General features: G+C 43.8%; 1 protein-coding gene across 2 annotated transcripts in view; it reads left to right on the top strand.

Annotated features, from left to right (window-relative positions):
- Positions 1 to 19,861, top strand: part of scara5 (scavenger receptor class A, member 5 (putative)) — a 159,638-nt gene that overhangs the window by 20,346 nt on the left and 119,431 nt on the right. The window contains exon 3 of one of the 2 annotated variants that reach the window (XM_051644861.1): positions 1,088 to 1,219. In XM_051644861.1, coding sequence (XP_051500821.1) covers positions 1,088 to 1,219 — 132 coding nt within the window. The remainder of the gene's footprint in view (positions 1 to 1,087; positions 1,220 to 19,861) is intronic. The other variant, XM_051644862.1, reaches the window with a different exon arrangement.

Genomic DNA, 19,861 nt, shown 5'->3' on the forward strand with positions numbered 1-19,861 from the left:
ACACGCATGCATCAAACTAAACAGACTGCTTCGCCTCGCACATGCGTGTAGCAGGGACTTTTGTACAAAGTGAAAATGTGACAAAAAGACACATGTGTTAACTTTTATACTATTAATTTTAACTATAACTATAAACTCTTATACATTTTCCTGGGGCTTTTACTCAATATGTATTTGATAGGTGAGTGACACAATATTTGTTGTATTCTACTCGAGAACTTTCTGATCTGTATGATGTTTTCACTGTATGTTTGACAGTATGATGTACAGTAAAATAATGATATTTCATAAATTCTGAAAATGGAATACTTTTAATTTGTCAGCAAATTAAAAAGCACCTGTTAATATTTGGTTATATTGTCTATATGTTTTGTAAAGTCCAGCTTATAATCTTTAAAACGACACCAATTTTGTGTTGATTAGTTATTTCTTAATTAATGGGAATTTTTCCTTTTTTTCTCTCAGCACAGAGTGTCAAAGAATGCCAAAATATTGATTTATTAATATTCTAGTGACTCAAGAGCAAGCATGAAGTTATTTTTTTTTAAATATTTTTTTTTGTTTTTTATCTGCATGGCAGGCAACATGTATAATAAATAATATGTACCTTAATACAACATGCTTTGATGAACTCGTTTTTAATGCTACAATAATTGAATAAATACTTTTTAATCCACGAATTACATTGCTTTTGTTTATTTAAGAAATGTATAATTATTTCAGAATTAAAGAAATCTTTTTTAAATACACTAGCAATTTGGCTGCGTACTCACAGAACTACACAAACACACCAATGCAGAACTATACAGATGCCACTACACGGAGCCTATGTCATAGGTTTGACGCAGAAGGGTAAATCGGCCTTTAGAAGGTGCCTTCAAACACAAATCGCTGCCTGACTGGGTGGTGAGAAAGCCGTGGCTTCAGGATGCAGTGGTAGTGTTGTAGTGCTGAGTAACATATTGTTGGTCGTCTAGGGTTACTCTATTAACTAGATAAACAGGGCACCAAATCTGTGTTTACCTCAGTGGTTCCTGATTTAAAGTGTGTTTGTTTGCTTCAGTTGATCAGTGTTTGTCTTTCACAGTAGGTTCAGTAAAACACAGGAGAAAGCCAGATAATTGCTGTGGTCAGTTGGACTCCTTCACTGCAATCAAATATGCCATTGTGTCCCTTTATATTCTGCTACTGCTCACCGTGTTTGGCCTCTGCATAGCAGGTAAGGATGTTTTCTTTGTCATTTTATCTTTCCTGAAAACTTAACTTGTATTGGGCCAAATATTTTTTCTAAATTTGGTCCAACTTATTTGACAAGTTTTGGTATAACATCATAGTTTAATAATGGGGGTGGGGAGGAGGGGGCACACTTTATGATCTGAGACATTAAGCTAGCAATATTTTACAAAGTAATAACCATACATGTAAAGTAAACCACTGTTTAGTAAGTAATACGCTAAGGTTGAACTTTTTATTTTTATTTTCACCGTTCTATTTACTAAGCATAGGGTGAAGTATAAGGTGTCTCCCTCCCAAAGCTTTTTAAAACCACATTTAAAATAGATTTCCTGACCTTGACTCACAGATTCCAAACAAAAGCGTTTTTACCAACTTTGCCAACACATTACCTTAAATACCTGTACAACGTTTACATCTGATTCAAACTACACAAAACAATGCAACACTTATTGGGTTGTTGAAACGCATGTGAAAATGGAAAGAACCTTCATAACTTTGCTTGTAGAGAACGCGCTTAAGAGCTAAGATCCATCATTATCGAGAAATGCAGCCAAGGTTAGTTTTGAGATTGATCTAGGTTCTCGCATAGTAATGTAAACATGGAGATGTAACTTGGATTAACTCATTTTAATGGTATAATTTAATAAATACTTTTTATTCCATGAACTATACTATTTTTTATTTAAAATTTGTTATGTATACACCACCTGCCTATATATACAGTTGTGCTCAAAAGTTTGCATACCCTGGCAGAAATTGTGAAATTTTGGCATTGATTTTGAAAATATGACTGATTATACAAAAAAAGGTTAGTGAAAAGGTTAGTCTTTTATTTAAGGTTAGTGATCATATGAAGCCATTTATTATCACATAGTTGTCTGGCTCCTTTTTAAATCATAATGATAACAGACATCACCCAAATGGCCCTGATCAAAAGTTTACATACCCTTGAATGTTTGGCCTTGTTACAGACACACAAGGTGACACACACAGGTTTAAATGGCAATTAAAGGTTAATTTCCCACACTGAGCAGGCTAGATACTGAGCCATGGGGAGCAGAAAAGAACTGTCAAAAGACCTGCATAACAAGGTAATGGAACTTTATAAAGATGGAAAAGGATATAAAAAGATATCCAAAGCCTTGAAAATGCCAGTCAGTACTGTTAAGTCACTTATTAAGAAGTGGAAAATTCGGGGATCTCTTGATACCAAGCCAAGGTCAGGTAGACCAAGAAAGATTTCAGCAACAACTGCCAGAAGAATTGTTCGGGATACAAAGAAAAACCCACAGGTAACCTCAGGAGAAATACAGGCTGCTCTGGAAAAAGACGGTGTGGTTGTTTCAAGGAGCACAATACAACGATACTTGAACAAATATGAGCTTCATGGTCGAGTTTCCAGAAAGAAGCCAATGCCACAAAAAAGCCCAGTTACAATATGCCTGACAACACCTTGACACACCTCACAGCTTCTGGCACACTATAATTTGGAGTGACAAGACCAAAATAGAGCTTTATGGTCACAACCATAAGCGCTATGTTTGGAGAGGGGTCAACAAGTATTGTGCTCCTTGAAACAACCACACCGTCTCTTTACAGAGCACAATGTATGAGGTTACCTGTGGGTTTTTCCTTGTATCCCGAACAATTTACTTTGTTAGGCTTCCTGGACTGTCTGCCTGTGTACCGAACCACTGCCTGCCTTTTGTTTTCTCTGTTGTTTTGTTACTTTGTTTTACTATTTATACTGTTATTAAAACTGCATATGGATCATTAACACTCCTGCCTCGGCATCCTCGCTACAGAAGACTTGAGAAGTTTGACAGATCACCCAGTATGTGTTGAGGATTTCTCTTACAATGTGAGCTTTTTCTCTCTCAACTACCTCTAATGTATCCCAATGATGAAGCTCGTGTTTCCTTCATTGTATCATTGCTGTCAGGAAAAGCACTAGACTGGGCTACGGCAGTTTGGAGTCATGAAAACATTTTAAAGGGTTCTTTGTCTCACTTCATAGCTCGTTTACGGGAGGTTTTTGAGCATTCAGACGGTGGGAAGGACCCGGGAGAACTTCTATTGAGTTTAAAACAGGGGAAGAAGTCTGTTGCTGAATTCGCCTTATCTTTCCGCACACTAGCAGCGTAAACTGTGTGGGTGGAGGACACTTTGAAGCTGTTGTTCCGTCAAGGATTAAATCGTGATCTTCAATCTGAGCTAGCATGTCGTGATGAGGGGAGCTCTCTCGATGAATTCATCAAACTAGCCATTCGTCTGGATAATCTGATCAAAGCCCATCATCCAGTCAGTTCTTTACAGTCACTTCACTCAGACATCGCTGCAACTAGTCATCATGAGCCCATGCAAGTGGGTCTTTCTTCTCTCTCCTCTGAGGAATGACGACGCCGTCTCCGAGAGTGATTATGTATCTACTGCGGAGAGTCGGGACATTTACTGGCTGCCTGCCTAACTCGTCCCCCTAAGAAGGGGGAGGCGGAGGTGAGTTCAGAACTTCCAAACTTAATTCTTATTGAACAGTTTGAACTTTCTGTCATGTTGCATGTTCAAAACAGTGAACATCAATTGTCTGCCATTTTAGATTCAGGGGCTGCAGGTAACTTCATTGACCTGGCTCTCGCCACGAGTCTTAATATGTCTTTTGTATCATGTGTCCCGCCTTTACATATCTCAGCGCTAGACGGATGACCCCTGGGCTCTGGCAAGATTCAACAAATCACCCAACCCATTTGTCTTCAAGTTGGACTCTTTTATCTTGAAGAAATTCAGTTCCTCATCACTCACTCTCCTAAGAACCAGATTGTTCTTGGCCTGCCATGGCTGAGACTTCACAACCCTGAGATCTCCTGGAGAGATGGACAAATCACTTGTTGGAGTGCTTCCTGTTTCCAGTCTTGCCTCAACCTTCCTGAACCCATCTCTCTCCCTCCTGTAAGCACCACGACGATCCTCCCTGAAAAGGAGAGTTCAATCCTACCACATTGTTATTCGGATATCCAGGAGGCATTCAGCAAAGCCAAGACTACTCAGCTTCCTCCTCACCATTCCTGTGATTGTGCCATTGACCTTCTACCAGGTTCTTCTCCTCCATGCGGATGGATATACCCCTTATTTGAACCTGAGACTAAAGCCATGGAGGAGTACATTTCGGAATCTCTTGAAAAAGGATTCATTCGACCATCCACTTCTCCTGCTTCTGCTGCTTTCTTCTTTGTAGGAAAGAAGGATGGGGGTCTTCGTCCATGCATTGACTATCGAGGCCTGAACTCAGTCACCATCAAATATCGCTATCCTATCCCTCTGGTACCTGCCGTGTTAGAGCAGTTACGAGACACCAAGATCTACACCAAACTGGATCTTCGTAATGCCTGCAATTTAATGCGCATCCGGGAGGGGGATGAATGGAAGACTGCATTTTCTACACACACTGGCCACTATGAATACCAGGTAATGCCTTTCGTACTTTCCCATAGTCAATCTGTCTTCCAAGCCTTTGTAAATGACATATTTCATGATCTCAGTGGCAAATGGGTTATAGTATATATAGATGACATTCTTATATACTCTTCTTCCCTCGATGAGCACATTCAACACGTCAGAGAGGTGCTCAGCCGCCTCATCCAACATCAACTGTATGCCAAGATAGAGAAATGTGGGTTCCCTATCTGTCACTCACTCGACGTTGGTGTCGATGTAGTGACACTAGGGGTCACTCTTGGGAGCCCAAGACACCTCTGGTTTTTGATAAAAGGCCAATGAAAATTGGCGAGTGGTATTTGCATGCCACTCCCCCGAACATACGGGTATAAAAGGAGCTGGTATGCAACCACTCATTCAGATTTTCTCTTCAGAGCCGAACGGTCATGCTCGCTGAGCTGAATACTACTGTTCATTCACCTGCTGGATCTGACGGCGCATTTCAGTGGCTTCTCCCTCCTCTGCACTGGTGCACTGCAGAGAACGCCCCTGGGCGCTTCGGCAGAAAAACTAGAGAGTATATTATCTGAAAGAGCATTTTTCCCCTCTAAAAGTGTATATATTTCTCTAAAAGAGCGCACACACGGAACGTCTTTTTAAAGACGCGTCTTTTTAAAGATGCTTTTCCAATTGTGTGTTATTCCTGGTTGTGCTCGTTATCTCTCGCCTTCTAACGGTCACGATCACTGTCTTTCATGTCTGGGCACTGCTCACGCGGAGACAGCGTTCGTGGATGGTCACGTTCTCATTGCGAAAATATGTCCATGGCAACGTTGCGGTCGCGGCTCACCTTCATAAGAAAGCGAGCCACCCCAGAGGCTTCCGCCTCGGTCCTTTTACCCACAGGTTTGAGGTCAGCGCGGCTAGCACTGGGTGCGATTTGGGGACCCCAATGGGACCGCCTCCGCCGGGTATCCCCCCGCGGACCTCCCATTACCCAGCACGCTCGTCTGCCCCGATCGGGCTTCCGGGTGAGTCTGCCGGCTCGTCTCACGGCGAGTTCGACCTCTTATTCGGAGCCCGCGAAAGTGATGAGCTCTCGAGCACAGCATCGGAGAGTGGGCTTGTCCAGTCGGAAGCCTCAGCTGGGCTCCTCCCTTCGGGGTCGATCGCCCAGTCACAGGCTGATGTGGAGATGACGACATGCTTTCCCGGACAGCCGCGAGCGTCGGTTAAAGTGGATTTCACCGCTCTTCCCTGAACCCTCGTGGCTATGTGATTGGTTCCTGGGCTCGCGGCGCACGCTCAAAGCCATGCCCCGCCACGTTCCTTTCTTCCCGGAAGTGCATGAAGAGCTGACAAGGTCACGGGAGGCACCTTTTACTGCCCGGTCCCGATCTTTTCAGCTTCCCCGCTCTCACTACCCTTGATGGTGGGGCGGCCAAGGGTTATTCGGCAATCCCCCGGTGGATAAAGGCACTCGCGGTGCACCTATGCCCGCAGAGCGCCGCCGCCTGGCGTGGGTGCCCAAAGCCCCCGTCCAAGGCCTGTAGGTTTACGTCTTCTCTGACGGTCAAAGCCTACGGCGCTGCTGGACAAGCCGCCTCCGCCCTGCACGCCATGGCTCTCCTGCAAGTCCGCCAAGGCGCTAAAGGAACTGCACGAGGGTAGTTCCGCCCCGGGATTGATGCAGGAACTGCGCTCGACGACCGACCTCGCTCTCCGAGCGACGGAGGTCACGGCGCGGTCTCTCGGGCGGACGATGGCCACACTAGTGGTCCAGGAGCGCCACCTTTGGCTCAACCTGGTCGAGATGGGTGAGGCCGACAGGACACGATTCCTTGCTGCCCCCATTTCCCAGGCGGGCCTATTCGGCGACACCGTCGAGGACTTTGCCCAGCAGTTCTCGATGGTAGAGCAGTAGATGGATGCTAGCCGGCTTATCCTGCCCCGGCGTGGCTCAAGATCCCATGCCCCATCTACTCATCTCCGAGGGCGTCCCCCTGCGGTGACTGCACCAGCTCCGGCGCAGCCCGCCCTTCCGGCCCGGCCCTGGCGTGGAGCCCACCGCAGGAAGCCGACGCCACCCGTCTCACAGCCAGCACCGAAGAACCCACGGAGGTCTTCGAAGCGCCCCTGAGACGGGCGACCCAGGGACAATGAAACCCGCTGCTCTGGAGCTGGTAAGCAGATCTTCATCTTTTTGTTACCTTTTGCATTTAATTGCGCTGCATGCCTAAGTGGCTGCAGTACTCAAGAGCTCCACAAGAGTGGTTTCCTTGTTCCCTGGGTCACATATCCGGTGTGTACGGCTGGCATCACGACCACCGTCCACCACTCCATTTGGCAGGTTGGCGCTCCAGCGGCGGTCTCCCGCCCTGAGCGCCCAGCTGTGGCACAAATCCACCCCCGATGTGACAGTCTCCACGGGTCATGAAGACAGGCCTCTTCCTCCCCCGTCCCAGGCTGTTCCAGGGGTGGTCACAAGGAGCCAGGTAAGTGCTTCGATGTCCTCGGACTCTGCACAACCACGATGTGGTGTGGCACCTCGAGCTCCACCCCGCTGCGAGGCCCCACCCGCCGGTACATCCGATGACGTTGTCCCTTTGGTCCCCCTTGCGCGGAACTTGGAGGCATGGCTTGCGCTTTCCAGTCCGTCACGAGGACTGGTCCGGACCATCCGACTCGGCTGCGCGATTCACTTCGCCGGGGATCCGCCCAGGTCCAGCGGTGTCCACTTCACCTTGGTGAAAGTCGGAAATGCTGCTACCTTGCGTGGAGATCGCTACCCTCCTACGGAAGGGCGCGATAGAACCTGTCCCTCCAGCCGAGATGAAGAAGGGGTTTTACAGCCCCTACTTCATTGTACTGAAAAGAGGCGGTGGGTTGCGGCCAATCTTGGACCTGCGAGTACTGAATCGGGCCTTACACAGACTCCCGTTCAAGATGCTGATGCAAAGACGCATTCTAGCGAGCGTCCAGCATCAAGATTGGTTTGCGGCGGTAGACCCGAAGGATGCGTACTTTCACGTCTCGATCCTTCCTCGACACAGACCCTTCCTGCGGTTCACGTTCGAGGGTCAGGCGTATCAGTACAAAGTCCTCCCTTTCGGCCTGTCCCTGTCTCCTCGTGTCTTTACGAAGATCGCAGAGGCTGCCCTTGCCCCGTTAAGGGAGGTGGGCATTCGCATTCTCAACTATCTCGACAACTGGCTAATCTTAGCTCACTCTCGAGACGGGTTATGCGCACACAGGGACCTGGTGCTCTCACACCTCAGCCGACAAGGGCTTCGGGTCAGCTGGGAAAAGAGCAAGCTCTAAGCCGGTAGGGCTACGAGCCCATTCTACCCGTGGTGTAGCGGCTTCTTGGGCCCTGGCCAGAGGTGCCTCTCTAACAGACATTTGCAGAGCAGCGGGCTGGGCAACACCCAACACCTTTGCAAGGTTCTACAACCTCCGGGTGGAACCGGTTTCGTCCCAGGTAGTGGCACGCAACATAAGCGGATAAGCCCGGGATAGCCGGCCGAGTGTATCGCTTTCACATAGCGCCTTCCACCTCCTTTTGAGCTGAAGACATGCGCTGTTAATTCCCAGTAGTGTTCACAAAAGTTGTTCCCTGGTTGACTTCCTCCGAGCCCTGTGGCAGTTGAGTTTTCGGAGAGACTCGCTGCCGGCCCAGTACACGCGCTAACTAAGAGCCCGGTTCTGGGGTAGGTGCTCCGCATGTGGCGGTTCCCTGTAAGGCTAACCCCATGCGATCTATATCTTCCGCTAGTTCGTTTCCCTACTGGCAAACTGCGTCTTCCTTGGGCAAAGCCCCTCAGTCTCCATGTTGTAGTAACTCCTCCCCCATTGGGCAGGATCTACCTTGAAGGCTCTCCACATGGTTGGAAAGACCATGTGATGTATTCTTCCACTTAAATATCCCCCCCTCTCTTGGGGCGAGGTGTGGTCTCCGCGGTGTCCTCCCCTTGGGAGGGACACCCCCCGACTAGACCTGGCGGCCCAGTCAGATAATCCCCCTTCTTTTTTAGGGAGTGGAAAAAGAGAAGGGGAAAGAGGCCACGACTGCGTTAGGCCTGTCTCTATCTCTGGGTAGTCGACTTGTCCCCAAAAAGGGCCGTTTGACACTCATAACTGTGTTGGGGGAGGTTACGTGTCGACCTGGTGCGCTGGCTATGAGGCACACAGCAAGTCTGCCCACCACACACCGCCAGTTCACGTAACACAGTTCAGCCTTGTGGTGTTTTGTATAGGGACCCCTAGTGTCACTACATCGACACCAACGTCGAGTGAGTGACAGATAGGGAACGTCATGGTTACTGGTGTAACCTCCATTCCCTGATGGAGGGAACGAGACGTTGGTCCCTCCTGCCACAACGCTGAACTACCCGCTGAAATGGCCGGATCTTATATCGGCTCCTCAGCGTAAAACCTGAATGAGTGGTTGCATACCAGCTCCTTTTATACCCGTATGTTCGGGGGAGTGGCATGCAAATACCACTCGCCAATTTTCATTGGCCTTTTATCAAAGACCAGAGGTGTCTCGGGCTCCCAAGAGTGACCCCTAGTGTCACTACATCGACACCAACGTCTCGTTCCCCCCATCAGGGAACGGAGGTTACACCAGTAACCATGACGTTTCATCAGCCTAGCATCTCTTTTCTGGGATATGTCTTCTCTCCCGAGGGGGTCACCATGGACTCTTCCAAGGTACAAGCCGTGCTGCAGTGGCCACTTCTTGTGTCAGTCAAAGAACTACAGTGCTACCTTGGTTTTGCCAACTTCTACAGACGATTCATCAGAGGTTTCAGCTCAGTGGCTGCCCCACTCTCCTCATTGCTCCGTGGTAAAGCAAAGAAACTTAACTGGACATCTCCTGCTCGTCAAGCCTTCGATAACCTCAAACGTCGCTTCACTACTGCCCCCATTCTCCGTCATCCAGATCCCACTCGACCCTTCATGCTGGAAGTGGATGCTTCTGACTCAGGAGTTGGTGCAGTACTCTCCCAACGACAAGGATCTCCCACTAAACTTCATCCCTGTGCCTTCTACTCACGCAAGTTATCTGCTGCGGAGAGAAACTACGATGTCGGCAACCGAGAACTAATAGCCATGAAGGTGGCTTTTGAGGAGTGGAGACATTGGCTAGAGGGAGCTCATCAACCTTTTCTGGTAATCATGGATCATCGCAACCTGGAATACATTCAGTCTGCTAAACGCTTAAATCCTTGTCAGACTCGATAGTCCCTCTTCTTCTCCAGGTTAGATTTTTACCATCACCTTTCAACCTGGCTCCAAGAACACCAAAGCCGATGCCCTGTCTCTCATTTATGGGTCCACTACTGGCAACAACCCTGTGACTTCCATTATCCCACCTACTCTCATTGTCGCTCCCGTACAATGGGACATAATGGCAGACATCACCCAAGCTCAGAACCAAGAATCCACTCCCGCTGACTGCCCTCCTTTGTTCTTTGTTCCCAGCTCCTTACACAACAGAGTACTACAGTGGGTTCATGACTCGGCCTGCTCGGGACATCCAGGCGCTCAAGCTACTTGCAGGTTAGTGTAAAACTGGTTTTGGTGGGAGAACCTAGCGACTGAGGTCGCTGACTATGTAAAAAACTGCAATGTGTATGCCACCTCTAAATCTATTCAACAGCTCTCATCCGGTCTCCTTCAGCCTCTACCTGCCCCTCGATGTCTTTGGTCCCATATCGCTGTAGATTTCATCATGGATCTACCCAACTCTCAAGGTTTTTACCATCTTACCATCTTACCCGTGGTGGACCGCTTCTCTAAGGCCTGTAGATTCATCCCTCTGCCCAAGCTCCCCTCATCTATGGAATGTGCTGAAACCCTGTTTCAGTATGTTTTCCGCTTGTATGGCCTACCCGAAGACATTGTCTCCGACCGTGGTCCCCAATTCACCTCCCGAGTCTGGTCTGCATTCTTCAAATTGCTCAATGTCAGTGTGAGTCTAACCTCTGGTTACCATCCTCAATCCAATGGTCAAGCCGAACGTCTAGATCAGGACCTTGGTAAATTCCTCCGGGCCTACTGTCAAGTCAACCAGCATGACTGGAGCCGTTTCCTGCCCAGTATGCTCAGAGCTCACTGTTCAAACCAGCTACTGGAACCACGCCTTTCAAGTACATCCTAGGTTTTCAACCTCCACTCTTTCCCTGGTCCGGGGAGCCATCAGATGTACCTGCAGTTGACAACTAGATGCAGCGCAGCGAGGCTATCTGGGATAAAGCTCATGTCCACTTACAGCATGCCATTCACCGACAGAGTGAACAGGCCAATCTCCATCAGTGCCCTGGTCCTAACTATGCTCCTGGACAATGGGTTTGGCTATCTACCCAAGATCTTCATCTGCGACTCCCGTGCAAGAAACTAAGTCCCAGGTATGTAGGTCCTTTCAAGATTCTTTGTCAAATAAATCTTGGATCATTCAAACTCCAGCTCCCTGCTAATTACCGTGTTTCCCCCACCTTTCATGTTTCCCTGCTTAAACCCGCAGTGCCTCCATGAGAGGAGGGCCCTCAAGAACCCCAGAGACCCCTTCCATTCCTCATTGATGGAGAGGAAGCCTTTTGGGTACACAAGCTCCTGGACTCTCGACGCCAGGGTCGGACACTTCAATACTTGGTGGACTGGGAGGGCTACAGCCCTGAGGAGCGTTCCTGGACTAACTCTGAGGACATTCTAGACCCGGCTCTCATCGCTGAATTCCACCACAATTTTCCTAATCGTCCCGCTCCCAAAGGTCGAGGTAGACCCCGACGCAGACAACCTCCTCATGTCAGGAGCCGTTCACGGGGGTGGGGGGGGGGGGGCTCTGTTACACCTGCGGCGCCTGCTACCTCTCCTGTATGCCACCAGAGGTCGCCATCCCCTGAGTATTAACTTCTCACAAACTACTTTTCCCATAATCCTCCGCTCAGACTGATTACTCTAAAATCTGGTTCACATTAACTCTGGTTATTTAAGTTCCCTGTTTTCTCACATTCAGTGTGAAGTCTTGTTTGCCTTATCAACATTTCTGAGTGTTATTTACCCATCCTATTTTCCCTGTGTTTTGACTCCTGCCTGTTTCTCGTATTTCCCAGCCTGCTTGTGAGTTTTGTGGATTTATTGCCTGTTTACTGGATTACCCTTCTGCCTATCGGATTTACTTGGTTAGCCTTTCTGGACTGTTTACCTGTGTATCAAATTATTGCCTGTTTACTGGATTACCCTTCTGCCTATCGAATTTACTTGGTTAGCCTTCCTGGACTTTCTGCCTGTGTACCGAACCACTGCCTGCCTTTTGTTTTCTCTGTTGTTTTGTTACTTTGTTTTAATATTTATACTGTTATTAAAACCGCATATGGATCTTAACACTCCTGCCTTGGCATCCTCGCTACACTTTTATTGTGACACAGAAAATACCTTTTTTACACTCAGAGTTTTGGAACGCGGAAGTAAACAATTGCAGGGTAAACTTCGAAGTGGTGAATGGGAGATCACAGTAAATATTATTTTCACGTACCCATTTGCTCCAAAAACAAAAGCAAAAATCCACTATTACATCTGAATGACTTTCCAGAAGAAAACAAAATAGAGTGCGGTGGATTAAGACAGTCAGATGGGAGAAGATGACAAATTTACTTTCACTCTTTCAGCAGCTTAAACTTAATAGCCAAATGAAAGCACATTAAAATCATTGTGATATTGACGATATTGGTAAATTTTACATCGTCAGCAAAATTATCTTGATTATATTGTTAATATTCGATATATCGCCCAGCCCTAGTTCGAACTGACAAAGTCTACGGTAACTCTGATAACCACTCAATACAATTGTGGAGAGAAGAATAGCATCTTCTCTGGCTCTGGCGTGCCTTTTCAGGTCTCCCTCCGCCATCAGTATAATTAGACAGGTGTTAGAGTACTCACAACCCAGGTGACGAGCCTTACAGCTCTCCCTCTCCCGTAGACCGACACATGACAACGCCCCCCCATGCCACAATAATATTTTTCCATTTAACTCTAGCGCATAAACTCTATGTTGATACTTCAAATGTTGCAAAAAACTGTGTTAATCATGATGGCAAGGTATACATCCTTGAAAGCCAATTTATTGTACATGAAGCATCACTCATACTGTTATGGATTGATCTTAATGGCATACCTGCACAGATCCGATGCTGCAAACACTTCCAGGAGTGCCAAAACAAATATCTCTCATGCACCTGTCATCAACAAGTGCACGGAGAACAAATGAATGGCCACTCTTTGCGATTAATTTAATCACGGTAGCCATCCGTTTATTTATTAAAGTTGCTTTTCCACACCATTCAAAATAATACAAGGCAGTCACGGAATTAGCCCACAATACAAAAACATATCACTTTTGAGGCAAAATTCCCTGTATTAAAAAAAAAAAAAATGACCAAACAATTAAAGCATTAAATTAAAAAAATAAATGACCAAACGAAAAAATTATATTGTTTGGCCTATATAATTGCCTTTTCTTTACACAAACTTAAATTAGCCTTGCCCTGTTCTATACACGAAAAAGTCGGCTGAATAACTCAGAATGTTCTACACTTTTTTCAAGACTATAAACGATCAGAACTATTTGTCCAATGCTGAGTTCACTTTCAGAAAACGAGCTTACGAACATTTTAAAACTTTTAAATATTTTAAATTGAACCCTCTTTACCTCGGATCACATTTGCTGAGCTTCTTCAGAAAATGTAAATTGCATTATGACACTAAAATGTATTTTAGATGACAATCAAGTTCAGTTGGTCATTAAAAGTTGCTGGACAAATATGCAGGACATTATGCAGTTGTGATGGCAATGCTTTAGATTAGATGACTGCTCAGAATAGCCTACTGAATATCAGGAATGTATCATATGTAAGCCCTAATATTACACTGCATCAGTATTTTTTTAATAGCTGTGCACACAGCATATACACATATATAGTTTCCCCCACTACTTGGTGTAGGTTGCCAGCTTGAACAGGGCCATGATGATTTGCTTTCAGGTCGGAACCGGTGGCAACCTGCGATAGGTGCAACATCAGGACCAGTATTACAGTCCTATCAGAAGGGCAACAGCTCCCTTTTGATTGCAATTCCTCATCTACTGATTGCATTTATTTGTGAAATTAAAATGACAGTAAGCTGGGTAATTTCAATGAACTGTCTCAATACTTTAGAAAAAAAAATGAGAAAAAAAAATTGGGACATCTGGGAGGCGAAAGGTACACAATTAGCGATATACACATTTCTGTATGGAAACGGTTTAAGGGCAGATTTCTTATGCGATAAACCAAAACTTATGCGACAAAGTGTTTTAGCATGACGTCATCACACACACCATTTTTATCGATAAAAAGCCATTTAAATGGAAACAGGCAGAAGACAGCAGATTACGTAAACTTTTTTTTTTTACACATTTTCACTTTGTCTCAACAAAACAGCGTGAAAAGTGGATGGAAACTAGGTTAATGTGAATGTGCCTGACAGACTGTAGTTTCTTCTTTTTTTTGGCTACTTGCAATCTAAAACAGTGCATTACTGCCATCTACTGTTTACATGGGAATGAGACAGCTGCTGCTTCTTTCCTATGTTCACTGACATGACGTAATGATGCAAAGATGTACGTCATAAGCCAGTAATTTCGCGCCAAATCGGACCTGACAGCTCAAAATACAAATAATTTTTATAGGCTTACCGTAGTGAATCAGGGTAAGGTAATCACATTGTTTTGAACACTGGTTGTTTATGTACTCAATCAATAATGGTAATTTGTTAATTTTTAACCAAAAAATCTTACATAGTGTAGCTTTAATTCAGTATGTTTTTGTACGTTCTAGCAGTTACATGTCACCATACTTGTTCTGCAGCAGCAGCACAGCATAGCAGATCTAGTCTGCCAAGACCAATATCCTATCCATATGTCATACCCACATTAACATGCTAAATCTTTCTGAAATTTGTCATGACTGAAATATAATGTGACAAAAGGCTAAGTATTTTTTCATGTTACACCATTCCACATTGAAAAACTTAGCTCATTACTGGAAAAATACACTTGTGAAAATAGTCCTTCTGTCATGAAACTGCATAATGTAATTAAGTTAGTGGCTAGTTAGTTGCTTCCCAACATACGGGGGTGCAGCTCAGCCCCAGAGAATGATGCCGCCCTAGACGACTGCCTACATTGCCCAATGCCAAGATTCACCAATGATCACTAGTTTTTTAAATAGAGCTATGGTGTAGGCCAGATATTGCTGGAGATTCATGCCTAGTAGTGCTTACTGAAGATAGCATCGTTTGTTTGGGGGTCTCACTAGCCGCGTTTCCACTATTGGGTCAAATAAGGGTGTGCTATTGCGTGCCAGGGCCAGTTGCGTTTGCAATGTCACTTCAAGGGTTACATCATGCCTCCTTGGGGCTTCCTCGAGGCCAACGGCCAAGCGCCTTTGGCCCGCCGATTATCCGTGGGCCAAAGAATGCCAACTAAAATTGAGGTGGGATTTTGCTGAGTCAGATCTCGCTTTCCATCAAGCAAAGACCAAAAATAAGCAAACAAACAGCAGCTTCGGTCTCCACCATGTTCATCTGATTTCTCAGCTTGGGCTTCCCTCTTGCTTGTGAAATGGGTGGGATGTGTGACGTTGGCACCAGGGCAGCATATTCAAGGAATAGTTCATCCAAAAATTTGAATTCTATCATGATTGACTCACCTTTAAGCCATCCCATATGTATATGTATTTCCTTCTTCAGCAGAACTGAAATGAAGATTTTTATAATCACATTTCAGCTCTGTATGTCCATACAATGCAAGTGAATGGGTCCCATCAGGCTGCTGGCTGTTTGACAGTTCAAAAGTCATATTTAGGCAGCATAAAAGTAATCCACCCGACTCCAGTCGATCAGTTAATGTCTTCTGAAGGTTTGTGTAAAAAATAAATAGATAATTAAAACTAAATTAACTTTTAACCCTCTGGGGTCTGAGGGTGTTTTGGGCCCTGGAGAAATTTTGACATGCCTTGACATTTGTGCTTTTTTCAGTTACTTAAAAACATATTAATGGCTAAAGTCTGATAACACTGTATTCAGCACAAACTGGGCTACAATAATATGTGAGCAACATGTATGTACATGTTTGTATTTTTGAGAAAATAACGTTTATGCGTGGTTTTTGAAAAAACTAAAATGTTAAGGCTATATAACACATACTAAACATTTGTGCACAAGACTTTTGAGAACTGGATCTTGTAGCCTAGTGTTTTTGCTACAAAATGATGTGAAAACTATCCTGATCATTCATTCATACAAAACAATATAGTCATTTAACTTTTGTAAGACATTTTTAGTGTTAGAAAGGCCATATGCGAGGAGGTGTGAATGATCATGAATATTGATGTGATTCACACCTGAGGAGACAAAGACCCCTCCCCTGAGAGAGAATGAATGTGATGAGACTTAATGATTGAATGTATTGTTTGTAGCTTATTCACAAAATCAAGTTTAAGTTAAAAGTCTGACTATATCTGATTATAAATTTTCTTTACATAAAGACTTTACTTAAAAACTTTAGACCTACACTACCGTTTAAAAGTTTTAGATCGGTAAGATTTTTTCAATATTTTTAAAAGAAGTCTCTTCTGCTCACTAAGGCTGCATTTATTTGATCCAAAATACAGCAAAAACAGTGATATTGTAAAATATTTATACAATTTAAAATAACTGTTTTCTATTTGAATATATTGTAAAATGCAATTTATTCCTGTGATCAAAGATGAATTTTCAGCATCATTACTGCAGTCTTCAGTGTCACATGATCCTTCAAAAATCATTCTAATATGCTGATTTTCTAATATGGGCATATTTACAGCACATTTTACACATTTACACCCGAACAGATATTTGCAAGCACAAGCTTCGTTGATGATAATGAGGCAGCATAAACACTAGTTAAAATATAATCTAAACATTCATATTATTTTTATATCATATTACATATCATATTTATATCATACAGCATACAATTTAAATACCTGCTTTAGCTGAAACAACATTTAAATGTAACTAAAACTTGCCTATTAGGACATATTCCAAATTTCAATAATTTGAATACTGGCTGGTAAGTCTGGAAATAATCCAACTAGTAAAATATGTACATGTTTATATAAAATAGCAAGTCATCTAATGTAAGTAAAGACTTACTCATCTGAAATTGTATCTTTGGCTGGATCAAGTCGCTCTTCAAAATGCAAACATTCATCGTCAGAGTTCTGCTCTTCTTCTGAGGAAAATGTGAACTCTTCGTCACTATACAGGAGCTTCCTCACCTGTGTAGCGTGCCATTTTCCAAACGCGCAGGAAAGTGAATGAATCTGATGATGAACTTGATGTTTTTTAAGGCACTGTCGGGGGCGTTTACCATTTGCATTTATCGCCTCAGCACATTACCGTATGAATAGCGCGCTCTGCTGGTGGGTGTGATCACATTAGCGATAATTAGCTGAGCCAGGAGAAAATGTACATCTCTTTCGTTTCATACAGATTACATTGCAGGAGAATATTTGTTTTAAATTTGAATTGTTTTATTTAAAAGTAGACATTTTAAGCTTTCTTTAGACATATGTTTCATGTTTGTCTGATAAGTATTCGCGGCGTTTCAGTTCATTTTTGTGACATGTTTCAGAAAGATGCTCGTGGAGACAGAGACGGCTGAAAGCGCACCCTGTTTATTTTCTTTATTTTACAAAAGCACAAGGTTATGTTGTTATTGTGAGTGTACACAAATAAAAGTAGACCCTTTATAGTCTCTAATGATGTCTTACACTTATCTGTATGCCCAAAAATGACTGAGTATTTTAAGTTGTTTCCGCTGTTATGAGGAAAAAATCCAGCAGGACACACCGACCCCTGAGGGTTAAAAAAATGCTTCCTGCTAGCAGTTGACGCATCACGGAGCTGTCGCATGACATATGCGTGATGGCACGTTCACGCGAGAAGTCGGAAGCGTATGCTTTGTTTACACCAGAGGAATGAATGTCACGTGAGAGTTAAGTAATTTCAAACAGCAACCGGAAGCAACGATTTAAAGTTAAAAACGTTTTAATTATTGATTTGTTTCTTACACAAACCTATCGATTTGCTTCAGAAGACAAATATGACTTTTGGACCATCAAACAGCCAGCAGCCTGATGGCACCCATTCACTTGCATTGTATGGACATACAGAGCTGAAATGTGCTTATAAAAACCTTCATTTCAGTTCTGCTGAAGAAGGAAAAACATACACATCTGGGATGGCTTAAAGGTGAGTAAATCATGAGAGAGTTTTCATTTTTGGGTGAACTATTCCTTTAAGGGCAGGTTTTAGGGCAACGTTGTGGGGCATTTGGCCCGATGGTAGGAATGCAGAACAATTTTGGTCTTGCGACTCGAGGTCCGAGGCTTTTGGCCCCCGGCTGACCAATTGATAGCCCTGGCTCACACTGGCCCGAAAGTGGAAACGTGGCTAATCAGAATGAGCTTTATTGCCAAGTATGCTTACACATACAAGGAATTTGTCACGGTGACAGGAGCTTCCAGTACACAACAATACAAAAACAGCAACAAGACTTTTAAAAAATAATTAAAATTGAATAAAAAATAGATAAATATTGAAAAGAAAAAAGTATATATAGAATACACAATAGACAATATATATATATATATATATATATATATATATATATATACACACACATGGCTGGCAGTTTAGTCTTGTGCAGTTACTGTATGTGCTGGGTAGTTGTAAGTTAACTGGGTAAGTAGGGAGATAATAAGATAAAAAAAGTGCCAAAAAAGTGCAAACTCAAGTCCTCATATGCTCTCATATATTCATGCATTTATCTTGTTATACCCTGTCAGTGTACATACCAGTTCCCATGTAAGCACAGTTCTGTATCAAAGGACTGCTTTAACAAAATTATATTATGTTCACAATAAAAGTTGAGGAGAATGTTCATATAGCAAGTAATGCTCAAGGTAAATAAACAACTGCATACTTTAATTTATACTTATGTAATTGACTCCCAGAGGAAAGTCAACCACTGCTGAGCTCACTCCCAGGAATTTGGCATTGCTCTTTGTTACTCTTTCTTTCCTAAGTGGAGTCTGCCAACTTTTTCTAATGCTTTCTTTTTCTCCTCGTGCTCTACATGTTGCAGTTGAGTTTGCTGCCATGGCAAAGGGGTCGTGTTTCTTTTCTATGAAATATCTCTCTAATAACTGCTGTAGCATCTCTGGCCTACAGTGATTGTTCTACCTCCTTTCTTTCTGATCTCCTCTCTGTCCTTTTCACCTCTGCTATTCCTGTTTCTGCCCATGTCCTCATGCTTCTACACATCCTAGTTTCCTGTATTATGCTCCATGTCTTTAGAGCAGACCCCTAAGCCACCTATTCCAACAGCAATCATGTAGGTTGGCTTGCAAATGAAACTCCACAATCTGTCTTTACACAGCATAAAATACAGGTATGTATCTACACACGCACTGGACGGAGGTCTGTGACCGTTGTGCTGCATATCTCTGTTTTTATTTGTTTTATTTTTTCAGCTTCTTGCGCAGGACCGCCACATTTTTTAGATGCAGTGTTAAGTTACAAAGAACTGAAATTTTTTAATAAACGCATCTTGAGAAACCTGCATTCTGTTTTGTTGGCTGCTTCTAGCTTTATTAGTGCAGGTGTCACAAAGATTCAATGTTCTGAAGAAGTTCAGGTTGCAAAGAAGAGTATTACACATGATTCCAGGTTGTTTTTCACCCGGCAAAGTTTCAGTGCTTGATAAATGATATGCCGATATTTATATATTACAAATGGTTACCTATAAAATATTTAAGCATCCTCAAAGGTGCACTAAATAATTTTTTGCAAATTGCCAAAATTTTAAACAAAAATAAATAGTAATAGCAGAATTGTATTTTTGTTAGACTCTAGTCATGGCAGTCTTTGAGAAGAAGGTGCTTTCATTTACATGTGGTGCTTGGAGCATATTCATGAGTGCCGCCATGTTGAGATTAGGGGTGCAGGGTATATCGGCGGCTGTTTTAGTATTATTAAAACTCAAATAGTGGAATTACTTGTAATATTTTTTCTGATAATTTGTTATGGTTTATTTGCTTGC

Source organism: Myxocyprinus asiaticus, chromosome 19, assembly GCF_019703515.2.
Source record: "Myxocyprinus asiaticus isolate MX2 ecotype Aquarium Trade chromosome 19, UBuf_Myxa_2, whole genome shotgun sequence".
In the NCBI taxonomy this organism is placed as follows: Eukaryota; Metazoa; Chordata; class Actinopteri; order Cypriniformes; family Catostomidae; genus Myxocyprinus; species Myxocyprinus asiaticus.